We start from the raw sequence: 18,941 nt of genomic DNA, 5'->3' as shown, positions 1-18,941 counted from the left end.
TCTGACATCCATAAGGGGGAATGTCTTGTAGAGATCAAAACAGTAAGTCACAAGAGGCAAGGATTCATGAAGTCATCAGAATAAACCTCAACAGCCACTAGTCAAAAACGGGCTGATTGGAATAGACAGGACAGTGTAACACCTGTGACCACACAGTCAGACCCTAGTCGGGCGGAAAGTGAACCAAGTCCCCAAAGACTGTAAAATGGGTGCAACTCTAATTTGGGCTTATTATACTAGATTTTGAGAATGATGGTTCCAAAGGGGTTCAGGACCATAATCCAAAACACACTTCTCTCCAAACCTTCCCCCAATCCACTGGGCCTCACCTACTGAAGGGATTACAAATCGGGCACACACAGCCCACACATTTTCCACCTTTGTCCTCTGTGCTCTCCAAACCAGGAAGTCAGCAATGGGCATTCTCCCCTTGATTACCAGCCACCTAATCAATGCCCAGCTCTAACCAATCAATCAACCAACCAACCAACCAGACATGTAAGATAAGATGGGTGGAAAAGAAACTCAAGCTCAAAAATCATTATTTCCTTAGCCTATATGAAATGTTTACATTTATCTTTATACCATATTCCACAGAAAGTAAAAGTTAGATGACACCTTCTTAGAACAATGTGCAAATGGGATGGAGGGGACTGAAGGGAGGGGGAGGAAGGGGAGGGAGGTTTTCCAGCTTCCATATACATTGTCATTAACTTCTGTGGCACAGCAATAGCATTAGTAAGAAAGAAAAAGAGCCTCCTGAACTGTTGTGAAGCTGCTCTTGTCTCTGTCCGCATGGAGCTAGGCAGCTTAATTGATTCTCTCTTATTTCATTCTATCAATGTAATATATCGATCCTTGCTCATTTCTCCAAGCACACCATTCACATCATCTGTTTTTTAGCTTAGAAATCCTCAATGCTTTCAACCTCTTCCGAGTCAGAAACAGTCAAAGAATATTTAAAGAAGAAAATTCTTAGTCTTCATGTTTGGGGAAGAAGACTTTGCATTTTTTTTAAACAAGGGATTTGATTATGTGGCTGTACATAATTTCCAATCCTGAAAATTTGAAACTACTTTATGGCAGTAATATACCCTTTGGAATCAGTAGAGATATTTACTACTTAACTATAATCATATAGGAAGGAAACCACCCTGGATTGATGCATTCCCTCCCACCTGTCACAGAAGCATAAAAAATATTAGCAGCCCTTTCGTTCTATAACCCAAAACTGGCCTTGCTCCCACAAATCAAAGAGAGTCCCATTATTTCTTTCCAATAATATTTATTTGCCTTGTTCCCTTTATCGCCCCCCTCCCCCAGCACTGCCTCCATTACCCCCTCCTTGCCCCCCTGCATCAGGAGCTCCAGACATCATAAGGAAAAGCACGATAGGAATAATGTACATCCACTGTAGGAGAGAAAGAAATATATACATGTTATATTAAATATATATATTATATTAAAAACATATGGATTTGTTATGCGTAACAATCCATCTCATTCTTTTCCATCTTGGAAGTGATCACGGCTTCTCACAATACACAATATTCCCCATTAACGGTACTTTCCAGGTTCTATTTTTACTTTCATGCCACTTTCAAATCCCAAACACAAGACACCCTTCACCAGATTTACAGCTGAGCATATCGGTGTGCAGCCAATGAGGAAAAAGTGTCTTTGTCTACTATAAAGGAGAAAGGACCTGCCACCAAAAAAGGGTGTCTCAATTGTGTCGGATCAGGAAATAAAGATCCAGAGAGTAGCAAACTGAAAATTAAGAATAATGACCTGAAAGGCAGCCTGCTTATTTTGGATGTTCTCAGCTAATTAGCAGCAGAAGAGGTCGAACCCAAGTTAACACAGAGCAAGCCATCACTAAAGTAATTTCATGAAAGCCAGCTATTGAGCAACATAATTTTGGGGGTTGCGGTTCTTCTCAGAATGCATTGATTTTAAAAAAAAAGAATGGGGGGAAATATAAATGCTACCCTCTGGACCAGCGAACACAAAGGTAGCACCTGAGTGAGGCTGCAGTCATCTTACACACACACACACACACACACTCCCCTCCCAAGTATCAAGGTTGGCTCCAAAAGAAGTGTAGCCTTTTTTTCCTCCAAGGTGACCCAGGGACACACTGAAAGAGTTCAAGCTAAATGGAGTCAAGCAAAGAAGACAGAAGTGAGTTCAGCCAGGTGCAGGATTACTTTTGCTCAGAGTCGTCGTCTCAACCTCCTAGGGAATGTTGCAAGGATGGTCACTGGGAGAAGCATAATTGTACCCAGAATGAAATTCCACTGCAGGGATTGGGGATAAGAAGTATCAGAGCAGGAAGCAGTCATTTCTCAGCAACAGTTGCCTGGCTAGATCCAGAAATGAGACAGCAGGCAGGCTGAGGAGCTGAGAACATTGCGCTACAAGGGTGGAAAAAAGTACGGAGCCTGCTCTTTCTATTCCCCCGTTCCCCCGCCCCCCCCAAGTACAACACTTACATATTTCGCAAAGAAGGACTTCTGCTCCTGGGGATTTTTGGCTTTCTGAGCCTGCTCTTGTTCCAAGCGTTCAATAAAAGCTGCTGTTTCAGGGCTGGCACGGAAAAAAAAAATTAGTAACATAGAAACATAGAAGTCTGACGGCAGAAAAAGACCTCATGGTCCATCTAGTCTGCCCTTATACTATTTTCTGTATTTTATCTTAGGATGGATATATGTTTATCCCAGGCATGTTTAAATTCAGTTACTGTGGATTTATCTACCACGTCTGCTGGAAGTTTGTTCCAAGGATCTACTACTCTTTCAGTAAAATAATATTTTCTCATGTTGCTTTTGATCTTTCCCCCAACTAACTTCAGATTGTGTCCCCTTGTTCTTGTGTTCACTTTCCTATTAAAAACACTTCCCTCCTGAACCTTATTTAACCCTTTAATATATTTAAATGTTTCGATCATGTCCCCCCTTTTCCTTCTGTCCTCCAGACTATACAGATTGAGTTCATTAAGTCTTTCCTGATACGTTTTATGCTTCAGACCTTCCACCATTCTTGTAGCCCGTCTTTGGACCCGTTCAATTTTGTCAATATCTTTTTGTAGGTGAGGTCTCCAGAACTGAACACAGTATTCCAAATGTGGTCTCACCAGCATTCTATATAGCGGGATCATAATCTCCCTCTTCCTGCTTGTTATACCTCTAGCTATGCAGCCAAGCATCCTACTTGCTTTCCCTACCGCCTGACTGCACTGTTCACCCATTTTGAGACTGTCAGAAATCATTACCCCTAAATCCTTTTCTTTTGAAGTATTTGCTAACACAGAACTGCCAATACAATACTCAGACTGAGGATTCCTTTTCCCCAAGTGCATTATTTTACATTTGGAAACATTAAACTGCAGTTTCCATTGCTTTGACCATTTATCTAGTAAAGCTAAATCATTTACCATAAATCAGTACTCACAGAGGCTGCAGAAGCCCAGATAGGTATTAAAAAGGTAAAAGGGATGTTTGGGCTCCAATGTATTTCAGGAGTGTTTCCCTTGTGAAAAACATTAACATACCCTACCCCAAGTGTTTGCCTTTCATTAGAACTACTCCATGAAATAATACCTTGCTTCCAAAGTAAGCTATATTGAAATTCACTGGATCCATCTTAATAAAATTCCACATTTTGGAATAGGTTTGAAATTCTGTTCCCTTCTTTCCCCTTAACTGGAGGTATGATTCTGTCCTTTCTTTTTCCGGCTCTCAAAATTTCTACCCAGTCTTCAAAAAAAGGCGGACTGGCACATATCTCTAATGTTCTGTACAAAGCTACATCTGTATAGAAATAGACAAATTTAAGAGACTCCAATGAAACCTGTCCTTCCAATTTGCATGTTTAAAATCAGAGACATGTCTCTAAATTCACATTTCTCTGAAAATAAGTCACCTAGAAATCTTTCTGTACAGATGACACTCCTGCCTTTAACCAAGCTCCTGCACCCCATTGTGATGAAGAAGACGGGTCACTTTCCTTATATTCCAATTAAGGAATCCTGCTCTTAACTCTGCTCCCCAAAAATCTTCCATAAGCGAACTTTAGATTCCTTATACTAGGTACCCTGGTTATTCAACCTTCTTGTTAGACACCATTTCCTCCATCTTTCAAATTCTTAAAAGTGTATCTAAAACTGAATGAAGGAAACCAAGTCAAACTTCCTATATCCCAAGGGAGCAATCATGAGCCTTTGGGAAATCCAAACAGATCATACCTTGTCTCAAACAAAAGCTATCCATCCATCCATCTCTATTCGATTTTTATGTCGCCCTTCTTAGACTCAGGGCGGCTTACAACATGTTAGCAATAGCACTTTTTAACAGAGCCAGCATATTGCCCCCACAATTCGGATCCTCATTTTACCCACCTCGGAAGGATGGAAGGCTGAGTCAACCTTGAGCCGGTGATGAGATTTGAACCGCTAACCTACAGATAGCTTCAGTGGCCTGCAGTACAGCACTCTACCTGCTGCGCCACCCTGGCTCTATCTATCTATCTATCTATCTATCTATCTATCTATCTATCTATCTATCTACCTACCTACCTACCTACCTACCAACCAACCAACCAACCAACCAACCATTGGATTTCTATGCCGCTCCTCTCTGAAAACTTGGGACGGCTTACAACATATAATAAAAAACCAATAAAATACAATGGTAAATCCAATTTATTTATTTATTTATTTAATTGTTGTATGCAGCCCTTCTCCGAGGACTTGGGGCGGCTCACAGCATATATAGTAGACATAGCAATACAATAAATCAAATTAATTAGCTAAATATCTAACCTGTAATCCCTAATATTTTAAAAATCAATCATACACACTCAGACCTCAGCCACTCATGACATTCTTCAGCCAGGAGACCTAAGATCTAATTGCCCCAAGCCTGGTGACACAAATGATCCTTAAGACACTTACGGAAGGCGAGGAGGGTGGGGGCAGTGCATATCTCTGGGGGAAGCTGATTCCAGAGGGCCGGCCCCCCACAAAGAAAGCTCTTCCCCTAGGCCTCACCAAGCGACACTGTCTGGTTGATGGGACTTGGATGAGGCCAAGACTGTGGGACTTAAACCAGTCGCTGAGATTCATACAGCAGACAGCGGTCCCGCAAGTTTAGTAACATATCTCCATTCCAAAATCCTTGGTGGGTCCGTTCATGATTAAAAGCCACACTTGTGTTTTATACATTTGCCCAATCTCATTTTAATGTAGCTGCTGTTAACACATCTTGCAGCAGTGAGTCCACAGATCAGCAGAGGCCCTGCATGTAATTATTAATACTCACACGGCTGCTGGGATGGGCTGCTGGAGGACAATGGTAGTATTGAAGAGTTCCAGATCCACATCTTCCACTTCAGCTCCGTGGCAAGAGCTGGGAACAGTGACAGCAGAGAGGCCAATTATGTTGCCAGCAATGTCTGTGTGCACTATCAGCCTATCTGACAGATGAGACTCGACCAGTGAACACTGCGAGGAAAGGAAGACACATCAATATTATCTCTCTGCCTGTCTTGGCATTTCCAACTCAATGCACATGAGCTGGTGTGCAAAATAACATCCTGTCAAGGAGCAAGGAAGTTACTATTGAATGAAAGGGGCCACAAGCACTTCAGGGGTGACTCTCCCTTGAATTTGGCCTTCCTACATTCCACCTCAGCCTGTGTTTCAGTAACAGCACATGACACCTCCAGCAAAAAAAAAATCTCAGACCGCAACTTCTCAGGAAAAGATATTAATCTCAGTGCTGAGATTAATGCAGTGCTGCTTTCCTGCTCAGGAGGCAACAGTATTGGACCAGGCAGAGAGATATTTCAAAAGAATGCAATGCAATGTTTATTCTTACATTTATCTCTTGATATTCCTTTAAGGCAGCGGTTCTCAACCTTTCTAATGTCGTGATCCCTTAATACAGTTCCTCATGTTGTGGTGACCCCCAACCATAAGTCTAGTGCCAATTTTCCCAACAGAGCTTTAAGCTGATTGACAGGAAGGTCAGAGGGACATCCCTACTATAAATGCCTGATTGGTCGGATTGTAAAAATATGTTCCGAGCTTTAGTTCCTAATACCATGGGAAATTTGTCTTTTCCCATGGTCTTAGGTGACCCCTGCAAAATGGTCCCAACCCCCAGGTTGAGAACCACTGCTTCAAGCAAAGCTGGTAATTTCCTAAGCTTTTCTGCAAACCTGTAGACTGCACAGCCAAAATGTTCGTTTCATCTATTTTTTTTTTGTATTTGTGGGAAAAAAGACTTTCTAAAACACCAATTCTCACACTAAATGGTCAAACATTTATCTTTGGCCATTCTTGTGATATCACTGCATTACTGCTAATCTCTCCTATGGCCCTCAAAGTTGGATTTTCTTTATGAAAAGTGCACCCTCAGGCTGCAAAAAAGTACACAAGATATGAGAAAGACACAGTGACTAGCTCAGAACCTGTCACAATCAAGGCAATGGAATACCATTTCTGCATTGTTGCCAAGTAATGATGTATGATTTTGCCAACGTATCCCAGAAATTAAGCTAAAGTTAATTGGGAGGGGGTTATTCTATTATCTCTTCCCTGAATAATCTCAGAACAGCCTCATCAGAATTAGGAAGATGATCTCCTGATTAATATGGGATGTGCCACAAGAGACTACCTACTGTATTTAAGGCTGGGGTGGGTGAGTGAACTCCATGAACTGAAGCCCATATTTCTTCACTTACCCCTCAACAAACCAATTTCCCTCTTCCTACCATCTGGATATTTTACTAAAGAGGCAAGATCTGCACAAAAGAGTGTACAGGAGTCAAATTTTTTTTAGCTGCTTTCAGTCTTGGCATATTCTATGATGGAGCACTTCCCATACCTCTTCTCTAGGCAAATGTGCCACAGCAGGCGTCTACAACAGGAGTCTCCAACCTTTGGGGCCTCAAGGACCACCAAATTCATAATTTCAAATCGCATGGACCCTAATTCATAATTTTAAATCGCACAGATCACTAATATGGATTTTTTTTAAAGATAAATACCATCTAGAGCCTCTCAGAAAGAGAGATATAGGCCCCCAAAGCAATTGACCCCCCCCCCGGCAGCCGTTCAGCTGAGCACGAGTTCTTGCTCTTATCTTCCTTTTTGAACTCATGTGGCTTGTATCGCTATACTCAAGGTGAAGGTTGCACCCGGCCTTAAGAGTGGGGGCTGGGGTGTGGGCAGGGTGATGTTAGGCAGTGCAGCTTTGTGTTCCCGTGGACAGACTGGATTAATTGCTTTCGGCCATATTGGGCGCAGGGACTAAGATTTCTCCATGGATTACCAAAATTTTCTCCTAGACCACGTTGGTAACCTGTGTGCTATAGAGTAGAAACATAGAAACATAGAAGACTGACGGCAGAAAAAGACCTCATGGTCCATCTAGTCTGCCCTTATACTATTTCTTGTGTTTTATCTTAGGATGTGTTCTGTCTGGGTGCCCCCAGACTTCAACACCAACTGGAAAAAGCAGCCAGACACGCTGGTAAAAGCAAAGGCACTTTATAGTTTGAAAAATAAACACAGAGAAAAACCTGTTCTTCCCAACAGGCAGGCTATGAGGCTTCACAGCAAAGTCCTGACGGCCAGACAATACAGCAGACTTCTTGCTGGCACACACACCACTGTAGAGAATAAGCCCCCACACCTTTTCCCCCAAGGTTTCAGCCTTCAAGGCCACAAGCCAGAATCAGAGACGCCAAAGATCACAGCCAGGTCCCAGGACTCCCAAAGATAATACTCCACAAGACAGGAAAGGTGGGTCTGCCTTTTCAGCCTTTCTGGGGAGAACCACACCCAAACCCAGCTGTTACCTATTTAGGACTGGAAGTACCTGGCTAATTGTCCCCTTCGTTGTTCTGCTCTTCTCTGCCTGTGATCGATGATGGCTTGAGCATTTTCATCTAAGGACTCCAGGCTGCTTGCTGGGGAGAGCTCCACCCCGGGGGACTCTGGCTGTTCTCCCTCTCCCTCGGCCTGATATTCCTCCTCCCCTTCTGCCTGGGCCTCCTCCTCCTCCTCCTGTTCCTCCTCCTCCCCCTCTGAGCAGGGAGCCGGCAGAGGTTCAGACGTTCCCTGAGGAGCCTCAGACGGAATCACAACAGGATGGATATATGTTTATCCCAGGCATGTTTAAATTCAGTTACTGTGGATTTACCAACCACGTCTGCTGGAAGTTTGTTCCAAGGATCTACTACTCTTTCAGTGAAATAATATTTTCTCACGTTGCTTTACAAGAATTCAACAGCAGTGAAGACACTTACCGCCCTAACGAAAGTGGTGACATATTCAACAGCATTCCCTTCAATGCTCCCCAGAGGTTGTCGTGGGATTCTTAAGCGGTACAGTCCACCCCGTGTAGCTACCTCCTGAGTTTGTGAAACAAATGGATAATCATTGAAAGGAGAAACTCACCACCTCATCCTATTTGAAGGAGATAAAAATTACACTCTAGTGATCTCAAAATGAGTATTTATTGTAGTAGTTTTGCTTCTGTTGAGAGCCAAATAATTCTAATTTTTAAAAACTTCACAAGTTGCCAAATATCTATGCTTCAAAGACTAGTTATGATAGAAAACACCCAAGCATCCACAGCATTGTGAATGGAATGCATGGAGCTTGAAAGTTAAATTTATTTTTATATTCTTTAAAAATGGGAGAGATCTCGTGCAAAATCACTGATAAGATTTTTGGGATTTAAATTTTCTAAAACTATTTTTTATTCCTAGAATCCATAAAATTGGAGGGGGCGTGATGATCTGCCTCTGCGAGATAGTGTTCTTTGTGCTCCTGTGGGGGAAACCTGAATCTCCACAGTTCTGGGGTGCTGATTCTTTTTGAATCAGCCCAGATCCTCCCTGAAGGGGAGGTGAAGAAGAGGACTTGGCGGACAATCTATTTTGGGGTCTGCATACCCGAACGAAAGCCTGCCTGAAACCTCCACCGGTGGCAGTGTGAAGCAGTTTCAGTTGCATTAGCCAGGGTGACTATGTTACAGAAAGAGATGAACTGAAAGCTGGAAGCCATGTGGAAAGAAAAGAACTGTAAGTTTTTGTGCTGGAGGGTGCAAAGAAAGAGAGCATAGAAACATAGAAGTCTGACGGCAGAAAAATCCATCTAGTCTGCCCTTATACTATTTTCTGTATTTTATCTTAGGATGGATATATGTTTATCCCAGGCATGTTTAAATTCAGTTACTGTGGATTTATCTACCACGTCTGCTGGAAGTTTGTTCCAAGGATCTACTACTCTTTCAGTAAAATAATATTTTCTCATGTTGCTTTTGATCTTTCCCCCAACTAACTTCAGATTGTGTCCCCTTGTTCTTGTGTTCACTTTCCTATTAAAAACACTTCCCTCCTGGACCTTATTTAACCCTTTAATATATTTAAATGTTTCGATCATGTCCCCCCTTTTCCTTCTGTCCTCCAGACTATACAGATTGAGTTCATGAAGTCTTTCCTGATACGTTTTATGCTTAAGACCTTCCACCATTCTTGTAGCCCGTCTTTGGACCCGTTCAATTTTGTCAATATCTTTTTGTAGGTGAGGTCTCCAGAGCTGAACACAGTATTCCAAATGTGGTCTCACCAGCATTCTATATAGCGGGATCATAATCTCCCTCTTCCTGCTTGTTATACCTCTAGCTATGCAGCCAAGCATCCTACTTGCTTTCCCTACCGCCTGACTGCACTGTTCACCCATTTTGAGACTGTCAGAAATCACTACCCCTAAATCCTTTTCTTCTGAAGTATTTGCTAACAGAGAACTGCCAATACAATACTCAGATTGAGGATTCCTTTTCCCCAAGTACATTATTTTACATTTGGAAACATCAAACTGCAGTTTCCATTGCTTTGACCATTTATCTAGTAAAGCTAAATCATTTACTATATTACAGACGCCTCCAGGAATATCAACCCTATTCCTGGAGGCGTCTGTAATATGGTAAAGCATTTGAAATATGGTGAGCTATTTTGCTGGAGGGAAATACCATTTTTGGATTTATCTTCTAAAGATAAAGGGGGGGGGGGAAGCCACTAATCAACAACCAAAATGTTCAATTGTTATTGAAATGACTTTGAAAGTTACAGCTAAAACCCAAGTTGATGCAATGTTTCTTTTTTTTTTTTGGGGGGGGGGGGGGGGGGGGGGACCGGGACTTACAACTTGGATTTAAAAAGAACTAAACTTAAGCTAAAAACTTTTCTTTCTGCTTTTAAAACAAAATTAAAAGGAATTTGGTATTCAACTTCTGTTGCCATCCTCTGGTTGAGGCTTTGTTTTGGGGAACTTTTAATTGAGTTTTGTTTAGCTGTGGACTCTCTGACCAACTGTGACCATGGAGGAAGAAACAAGCTAGAGTATTGATAGGCAATAGGTGATAAGGAAGAAATGTAAAAAAACATTCTGAATGCTGAATATGAACGTTGAATGAACTCTGGAAAAAAAACAGACAAAGCTACTACATACTACATACTGATTCCTGTAGAGGAATTGATGGGAGTGATGTAATAGGCTGTTGAAATGTTTTATTATTTAGACAACTAAAAAAGCTTCTACAGTGATTGAAGAGATGGAAAGGCAGGAGACAAGGGATTTGTTCAATGATCTTTGCAGAAGTATTAAAGAATGTACATTTTCAATAAGGGATTTTCCTGAATCTACAATTGGAATTATTGGAAAATTACAAGAAGATGTAGACTTAAAGGAAAATTTCAGTGATGGTGGCAACAAAATACAGATCTGGAGAAGTAAACACTACAGAATCTGACCAACAGATGCTGGAAACTGCAGGAACAAATGGAGATAGAAATAATGTTAGAACTGGAATTGGACAGTTTACTATGAATCATGTGGATTGTTTAGTCTTAATTAATAATACAGTAGAAGAAATTGAGAGGGAAAAAATAATAAAGAAAGCTAAAAATGGTTTGGTTAATGAATAGGCTAATGGCCATATCTCACAATATGAATATATTGATATTAATACTAGCACTGATAAAAAGAGAGAGAAAGTGTGAGCAAACACAGGATTTGGCAGGCTAAAAAAGAAATTAAAAGTAAAATGGAAATTAAAAAGACAAAAAAATGGATGATTAAGATTTGTAAAGATGGGTTACTTAAAGAGGAGAAGAGGAAAGAAGAAGAGAAAGAGAATAAAAAGGCTGTGCAAAAAGACAAGCAAGTTTTTAATTTTGAACAGAAAGTGTTTGATCTTAAGGGGATCAGTAGTTTGAAAGGGATGATTAGTTTTGTGTTTTTTCTTTTGATGGCAAAATTTCTTCTTTAGAAATAGCTTGAATTGATTTTTAGTATTAGTAGTGGTATTAAATTTGGTTAATTTACAAATTGATGTACAAGTATTAAAATGAAATTTACTAATGAGACATAAAATTATACATTGCTAATCATTAATAATGGTTACAAGACATTGGTCTTCTCTTTTCTTTTTTGTTATTGTGCATTTATTATATATACAGGGAAATTTAAATTGTTAAGGCTGCAGCGGAGGCTCTTGACCGAATTGCGCCACTGCGACCTCTCTGTGGCACTAGACCCCGTAGAGCTCCATGGTTCAACGAGGAGCTCCGGGAGTTGAAACGCCAGAAGAGACGTCTAGAGAAGCAATGGAGGAAGAGTAAGTCCGAATCCGACCGAACACTTGTAAGAGCTTTTATTAAGACTTACAAAGTGACGCTCAAGGCGGCAAGATGCGCGTACCATGCCGCCTTGATTGCATCAGCGGAATCCCGCCCGGCTGCCCTGTTTAGGGTGACCCGCTCCCTTCTAAATCAGGGGGGAGTTGGGGAACCCTTGCAGGGCAGTGCTGAGGAATTTAACTCGTTTTTCGCTGATAAAGTCGCTCGGATCCGAGCGGAACTCGACTCCAATTGCATAGCAGTATCGGCTGACAATGAGTCAGTCGAGGTGACTGGGGCTAAACGTCTTTGTCCATCTGTCTGGGAGGAGTTTGACTTGGTGACACCTGATGAAGTGGACAAGGCCATTGGAGCTGTGAGTTCTGCCACCTGCTTACTGGATCCGTGTCCCTCTTGGTTGGTTTCGGCCAGCCGAGAGGTGACACGGAGCTGGGTCCAGGAGATTGTCACCGCCTCCTTGGGGAGGGGGTCCTTCCCGGCTCCTTATAAGGAGGCACTTGTGCGCCCCCTCCTCAAGAAGCCTTCCCTGGACCCAGCCGTGCTTAATAACTACCGTCCAGTCTCCAACCTTCCCTTTATGGGGAAGGTTGTTGAGAAGGTGGTGGCGCTCCAACTCCAGCGGTCCTTGGAAGAAGCCGATTATCTAGGGCCTCAACAGTCGGGTTTCAGGCCCGGTTACAGCACGGAAACTGCTTTGGTCGCGTTGATGGATGATCTCTGGCGGGCCCGGGACAGGGGCTTGTCCTCTGTCCTGGTGCTTCTTGACCTCTCAGCGGCTTTCGATACCATGGGGTGAGGTATCATCAATATGTGGATGATACCCAGTTGTACATCTCCACCCCATGTCCAGTCAGCGAAGCAGTGGAAGTGATGTGCCGGTGCCTGGAGGCTGTTGGGGACTGGATGGGTGTCAACAAACTCAAACTCAATCCAGACAAGACGGAGTGGCTGTGGGTGTTGCCTCCCAAGGACAATTCCATCTGTCCGTCCATTACCCAGGGGTGGGGGGGGAAACTACTGACCCCCTCAGAGAGGGTGCGCAACTTGGGCGTCCTCCTCGACCCACAGCTGACATTGGAACATCATCTTTCGGCTGTGGCAAGGAGGGCGTTTGCCCAGGTTCGCCTGGTGCACCAGTTGGGGCCCTATTTGGACAGGGAGTCATTGCTCACAGTCACTCATGCCCTTATCACCTCGAGGTTCGATTACTGCAATGCTCTCTACATGGGGCTACCTCTGAAAAGTGTTCGGAAACTTCAGATTGTGCAGAACGCAGCCGCGAGAGCCATCGTGGGGCTTCCTAGATTCGCCCACGTTTCTACAACACTCCGTGGCCTGCATTGGCTGCCGATCAGTTTCCGGTCACAATTCAAAGTGTTGGTCATGACCTTTAAAGCCCTACATGGCATTGGACCAGAATACCTCTGGAACCGCCTACTACCGCACGAATCCCAGTGGCCGATAAGGTCCCACAGAGTTGGCCTTCTCCGGGTCCCGTCGACTAAACAATGTCGTCTGGCGGGCCCCAAGGGAAGAGCCTTCTCTGTGGCGGCCCCGGCCCTCTGGAATCAACTCCCCCCGGAGATTAGAACTGCTCCCACCCTCCTTGTCTTCCGTAAACTACTTAAGACCCATCTATACTGCCAGGCATGGGGGATTTGAGACACCTTTCCCCCAGGCTTATTATAATTTATGTTTGGTATGTATGTGCTGTTTGGTTTTTTAAATTGATAGGGTTTTTAGTTTTTTCTTAATATTAGATTTGTGCCTGTACAATACTGTATTGTTTTATCGCTTGTTGTGAGCCGCCCCGAGTCTTCGGAGAGGGGCGGCATACAAATCTAATAAATTATTATTATTATTATTATATTATTAATGGATTGAGTGTAAATTGAGAGTGGTCTAAACAGAAATTTAAAACTATGGAAAAATGTTTTATTAAAAGGAAGGGAAAGGTCTGATGAGTTGATGATATGAATTAATGATTACCTGGTTGAATATTAAGTCTGGAGTTAAATTTAAAATCTGGAATTAGTAAATATATACTGCTTTACAAAGGAGTTGGAAAAGTTTCAATTTGTTTATTTTTATTTGTTATTTTTAGTTTTAATAATAAAAGTCATATAAGGGTTTTTAGCTTTTTTTAAAAAAATGTATAAAGAGAAGAGGCACATGGCTTAACATTTGAGGTGTTAAGAGACATTGTTTATATTAGAGAAAGGAATAGCATGGAAATATAATTAGAAGATGACTGGTTTATCTGGATGACAAAATTAGAAACTTGGCAGTGAAAAAGAAGTGATTAATACTGAATTTAAGCTGATGAATTAAGAATATTTTTTAAGATACAGTATTTAAAAACAGATGGTATATTGTGCTGTATGGATGTATGTGGAGAGGGAAAAAAATTACCCATAAAGTTTATCAACTCCTAAGCTTACGTCATGTAAAAATGGGTTGGCTAAGAAAACCTATTTGCCTAAGGTCCCTTAGCTTTCCATGTAAGAAAGCAATCAAGTACAAAATTCCTATATACAGCTCCAAGTATATCAAATAAACTTCTTTTTTTCTTTCAGAAACAAGTTATTTCCCTTCCAAAGTACCCACATTCTAAAATGTTTCTCCCTAAAAAAAAGTAAAGCAAAGCTGTTCTTCCTTGGCTTCACCACTCACCCTAAGTGTGTTGCGTTCATCTTCAGTTAACTGCTTCTGGCTCAGGGAGAGACTAGGCTCAGAACCCACATTCCACAGAATTGTACCCCGCTTTTTGAAATGAATGCTGTCATCTGAAGGAGAAAGAAACACAAATTAATATCAGGAGTCTTACTATTATTCCTCTTCAATAAATAACCTTTAGCCACTTGCAATATACAGAAGCAAGTGTCTTTCCAAAGTCCTCCCCTATTTTTTTTTAGACTGCTGCCAGTGCAATTCTGTTTAGCCCATGCTGAATGCATTAATACAATAAGGACAGAAGTGAGCATCTCATGGGCCCCACCCTGTCCAAAGCTGTTTGTGGCATGTTTTTTGCTGCCTATCAATAACAACACATTAAGTTCAATTTCAACATGAACTTGCACATGAATGTATAGATTTTTTAAAATATCTAAGCCATCCATTTGCTCTTTAAAGCCATTATAAGAAGGAAACTTCAGGATCTATTTCCCAAATTTCACAAGATTTTACCATGTGTCTTAATCCTTCCCAAGGTAAACAATGACAAACCTCAGTTCAGGAGTAATTTGAAAGTAGTAAACCAGGACTAGGAGAAAAGCTTATTACCCAAAGATTGTCTATCTTTACGTACTTGCAATGGAGAACTCAAAGTTCCCACAGTATCTTAACATATGTATTTGTAGGCATAAAGGCCCTATGAAAAGTAGAAACAAGTGTGACTATGAAAGGGGCCAAATTATTGCTACAATATGGTGACATTGTCCAATGCAAGCTTGCCCATGCTCACCATATACACTCACCCAACTCAAATGAATGTTCCAGCTGCAGATGGAATCCACAAGTTTCAGAATCTCGAGTTTCACCAGACTGAAAGCAACAGAACTTGATCATGAATGTTGCAAAACTCCTATAATTCGTTCCAAGCCTGTGACCCAAATTCTGCCCTGTGTGTGTTAATGTTACATCCCACATAATAGCAAAAATTTCCTGCCCATAACTTAAAACAGTATTTTGAGTGGTTTTGGTGATTGCACTGGCACCACCTGTAAAAAGAGGCCACAGATTTACAGCATTAAATGTGACCAACAAAACCACGATTCATTCCAGTCTATGATATTTATTATGAAATAAGCTTTCATGCCTACAATCTATATAATCAAATAAGATATTTTAAACTAGCCATACACAAAATCAGAAATAACTCAAATTCACTGAATTTTTTCATAAGATATTATCCAACATTTTGAGAAGCTCCTTTCAGTTATCCAAACCTGTGACATTGTTGCAAGAATACAAGGAAATACAGTAATGTCTTTCTAGGAGGGACATAGTTCTTTAAGCAGATAAGAAAGTTCCCAATGCAACTGGTGAATTAGCTCCAGTTGGAAATCCTGGAGAGTTGTTTCAGGTTATTGAATATGACTCTGAGCTATATATTATGTACCATCAAAAAAAAATTTATCCTTAGAAACCACATAGATATTCTCTATAATAGGGGTTTCTAATAATAGGGGTATGTCCCAGTCCATTTAATGAAGCTGCATGCTAGGAGATTCAAAACAGGCATCCACTCGGTACAGAGTTAAACTCTGGGACTCACTGCCACAAGGTGCAAAGCGAGCCACCAGCTGAAAGAGTGCTGCTAGAGAAAATATTTTTTAATTAATTCTTAAAGACATCTATGAAGATAGAAGTTTGGCGTTTGGTCCGATCTCGCACAGGTTCTAAGTCCTGGATATAAAAGAGCTTGTCTTTCGACACCCAAAGTCAGCTCTGCACTCACAAATGTTACCCTGAGACTTACCTTGACAACTGCCTCTCCCCGGCAGGCTGCAGTGGCCCGGACAAGAACATGAGGCGAGGGAAAAAGAAGTAGGGCGAGGACAAGCAGGAGGGAGACGAAGACCGGTCGCTCGGCAGCCGCCATAGTTCCTTCCATGGGTCACGTGATCCGAAGAAGTGTGGAGGGGAGAACAGGCAGAGCAACTGCAAAGCACTCTGGGGCCGAAGTACCGCGTTCAAAAAGGCGAGCGAGAGCCAATCAGCGGCGCTTTGCGGCTTAGCGCCTCTCTTAAGTACTCGCTCGCTCTCCGCTCGCGCTGCAGGTGGCGGCTGCTTGTCTCGCAGCTGCAAGCGCTGAGGTGATGACGTAGCAACAGCCTTCTGGAGTGATGGGGAAGAAATTGCACCAGAAAGCAACTGTGCCGAATGAATTTCCTGGCCCCTCATCCTTTAATCTCTTGCACAACGGTCGACCCATTGTCTCCTCTATTTTGGGCGGCGATGAAAGGATAAAATAATAGCCTGCCGTTTTTTTCTAGATCCAAGTCAGAAACAGGCTCTCTTGGAATTGTATGACTGTCATCCTTAGCATAGTGAATGCTAAAACTCGTTCAAAAGGAAGTAGACTATAATGGATACCCCCAAGTAGAGCATCCGCTGTATCAAAAGGTGGGGACGGGGCGAACTAGAGTCTCCTGCTGCGCTCCCTTAGTTAGCAAACCGAATAACCATCAAAATACAAGCTGTACTGTTGGCAATCCTGTGCGTTTGCAAGAAAAAAACAGCACTTTATCCCATTTTTCATCCCAAGCAATGGTGGCAGCTGCTCTTTGGTTTAATGTATAATTACAAAACTGAGTGATTTATGTTGAGATTTTGGAGATTGGTTGAAAGTTTTCAGTGTCGGTTTAGCAAGAATCCAAAGTTTTAACTTGCTATTGTAGAAAGTCAGCACCCTCTCCCCAGAAGAATGAAATATTTGGGGAGACTATTTTAAAAGGCAGAAAAGGCGTGTTTTCCGTCCCCTGTTCTAATGTCTTTCTCTCTCACTAGTAAGTGTATAAACATTGTTATATCTTTGTATACTACCAATACATACTTGACAAAATAAATAAATAAAATATTTTCCTAGATGACAAATGAAGAAACATGTTTTTTAAAGACAGAAAACAGACTCAGTCTGTCTTAATAGCCCCCAGCACATATTTTCTGCCCAATAAGAAAACAGGGCCAGCCTATTCAGAAACCAACCCCCATTTCCCTCCTTGAAGCAGAAACTGAAGTTGCCAGCTTTTAGAAATGCAGATTTGGTAATCCATTCAGAAATCAGAAACTCAGATAAGCAGGAAACAAAAGGTTGACAAAACCTTCAACCTTACATTATCTACAATTAGACCTACCCTCCCTGTCCTAATGACTTTTTGTCTTTTCTATCTCTATACTTATGTTAAACATACTACAATACTATATTTGTATGACAAATAAATAAAAATAAGCACCTAGGACAATGATAGAGAATGTTTTTTGGTTCACATGCCAAGAGGGTGTGTGTGTGTGTTAGCATTGCTGCACCCGCCCACACCTCTTTTTCCTCCCCACACTCCCCCCACGCGCTGCCCCACGCATGGAACAGGAATCACTGAAGAATGTGGAATGTGAAAAAATGGCCAAACAGGCAAACCAGAAGTTTGGAATAATGGACTTCAGATTTGCCCGTTGTGCTGTTTTTTGCACTTCGGGACTTCCCTGAACCCTCGGAAGTGCAAAATACAGCACAATGGGCAAACGGGGGAGAATCTAATATCCCCAAGCTGGGATGCATAGTTGAGTCTTTAGACTCTTAAAAAAGGCAAGGGTGGGGGCAGTACGAATCTCCAGGGGGAGCTGATTCCAGAGGGCTGGGGCCCCACGTAGAAGGCTCTTCCCCTAGGTGCCACCAAACGACATTGTCTAGTTGACGGGGCCTGGAGAAGGCCAACTCTGTGGGACTTAACCTGTTGCTGGGATTCATGCGGCAGGAGGCAGTCCCATAAGTAATCTGGTCCCATGCCATGTAGAGCTTTATAGGTCATAACCAACACTTTGAATTGAATCCAGAAACCATTTGGCAACCAGTGCAGACTGGAGTTTTGAAGAAATGTGGACATGTCTGGGCAGTCCTGTTACTGCTCGTGCGGCTACGTTCTGCACAATTTGTAGTTTCTGAACATTCTTCAAAGGTAGGCCCATGTAGAGAGCATTGCAGTAGTCGAACCTCAAAGTGATACGGGCATGAGGGACTGTGAGTAGAGACTCCCTGTCTAGATTAGAATACAGTGTTGCAGGCTAATTCCACTAACAGTTAAACACAATTTAAATTATCACAATCTATGAATTTAATCTCTTTGTCTATCTAAGCTTCAGATAGACTTCTTGTTGCCCTTGGCCTAATTTAAAAATAGTTATATAAGAGATCTCTTATATAAGATCTCTTTTAAGTTCTATCTCTTAATTATTACTTAAGGAGGAAAAAGAATAATAATTTAAAAAGGTAACTTGTGTGCCCACTCACTGCTTGCTTTAGCTCCCTTACCATCATGCCTCCAACAGATGATCCGTAATAGAATGTGGCATTTATACAAAACAGTTGCCAGTTACAATTGAGTCCAATCTTTCCAAGAACGACTGACAATTGCTCTTTTCAGCAATTGGAGGGAACCTAACAATTACTTGTTGTCACAGCTAGCTTTTAAACAGAAGATGGTGGGAATTACTCTGAAATGTTTCTA

At 41.9% G+C, this 18,941-nt stretch overlaps 2 protein-coding genes across 3 annotated transcripts in view; one reads left to right on the top strand and one right to left on the bottom strand.

Annotated features, from left to right (window-relative positions):
- Nucleotides 1-18,941, top strand: part of RUVBL2 (RuvB like AAA ATPase 2) — a 615,067-nt gene that overhangs the window by 302,956 nt on the left and 293,170 nt on the right. The gene's annotated exons all lie outside the window — the stretch shown is intronic.
- Nucleotides 1,269-16,440, bottom strand: EMC10 (ER membrane protein complex subunit 10). 2 transcript variants are annotated; one of them, XM_070729788.1, is made up of 8 exons: nt 16,196-16,440; nt 15,192-15,258; nt 14,389-14,501; nt 8,317-8,421; nt 5,322-5,503; nt 2,496-2,589; nt 2,211-2,300; nt 1,269-1,411 (listed from the first exon to the last, which is right to left on the bottom strand). In XM_070729788.1, exons 1-7 carry the CDS (start codon nt 16,328-16,330, stop codon nt 2,217-2,219), a joined length of 780 nt encoding a protein of 259 aa, XP_070585889.1. In that variant the 5' UTR covers nt 16,331-16,440; the 3' UTR covers nt 1,269-1,411; nt 2,211-2,216. The 2 variants fall into 2 exon arrangements, with proteins under 2 accessions (XP_070585889.1, XP_070585888.1); XM_070729787.1 differs by lacking the exon at nt 2,211-2,300 and having other exon boundaries at nt 16,196-16,415.

This window comes from Erythrolamprus reginae, chromosome Z (assembly GCF_031021105.1).
Source record: "Erythrolamprus reginae isolate rEryReg1 chromosome Z, rEryReg1.hap1, whole genome shotgun sequence".
In the NCBI taxonomy this organism is placed as follows: Eukaryota; Metazoa; Chordata; class Lepidosauria; order Squamata; family Dipsadidae; genus Erythrolamprus; species Erythrolamprus reginae.
Note: the sequence above shows the minus strand (reverse complement) of the source record. Positions and strands in the feature narration are given on the sequence as shown.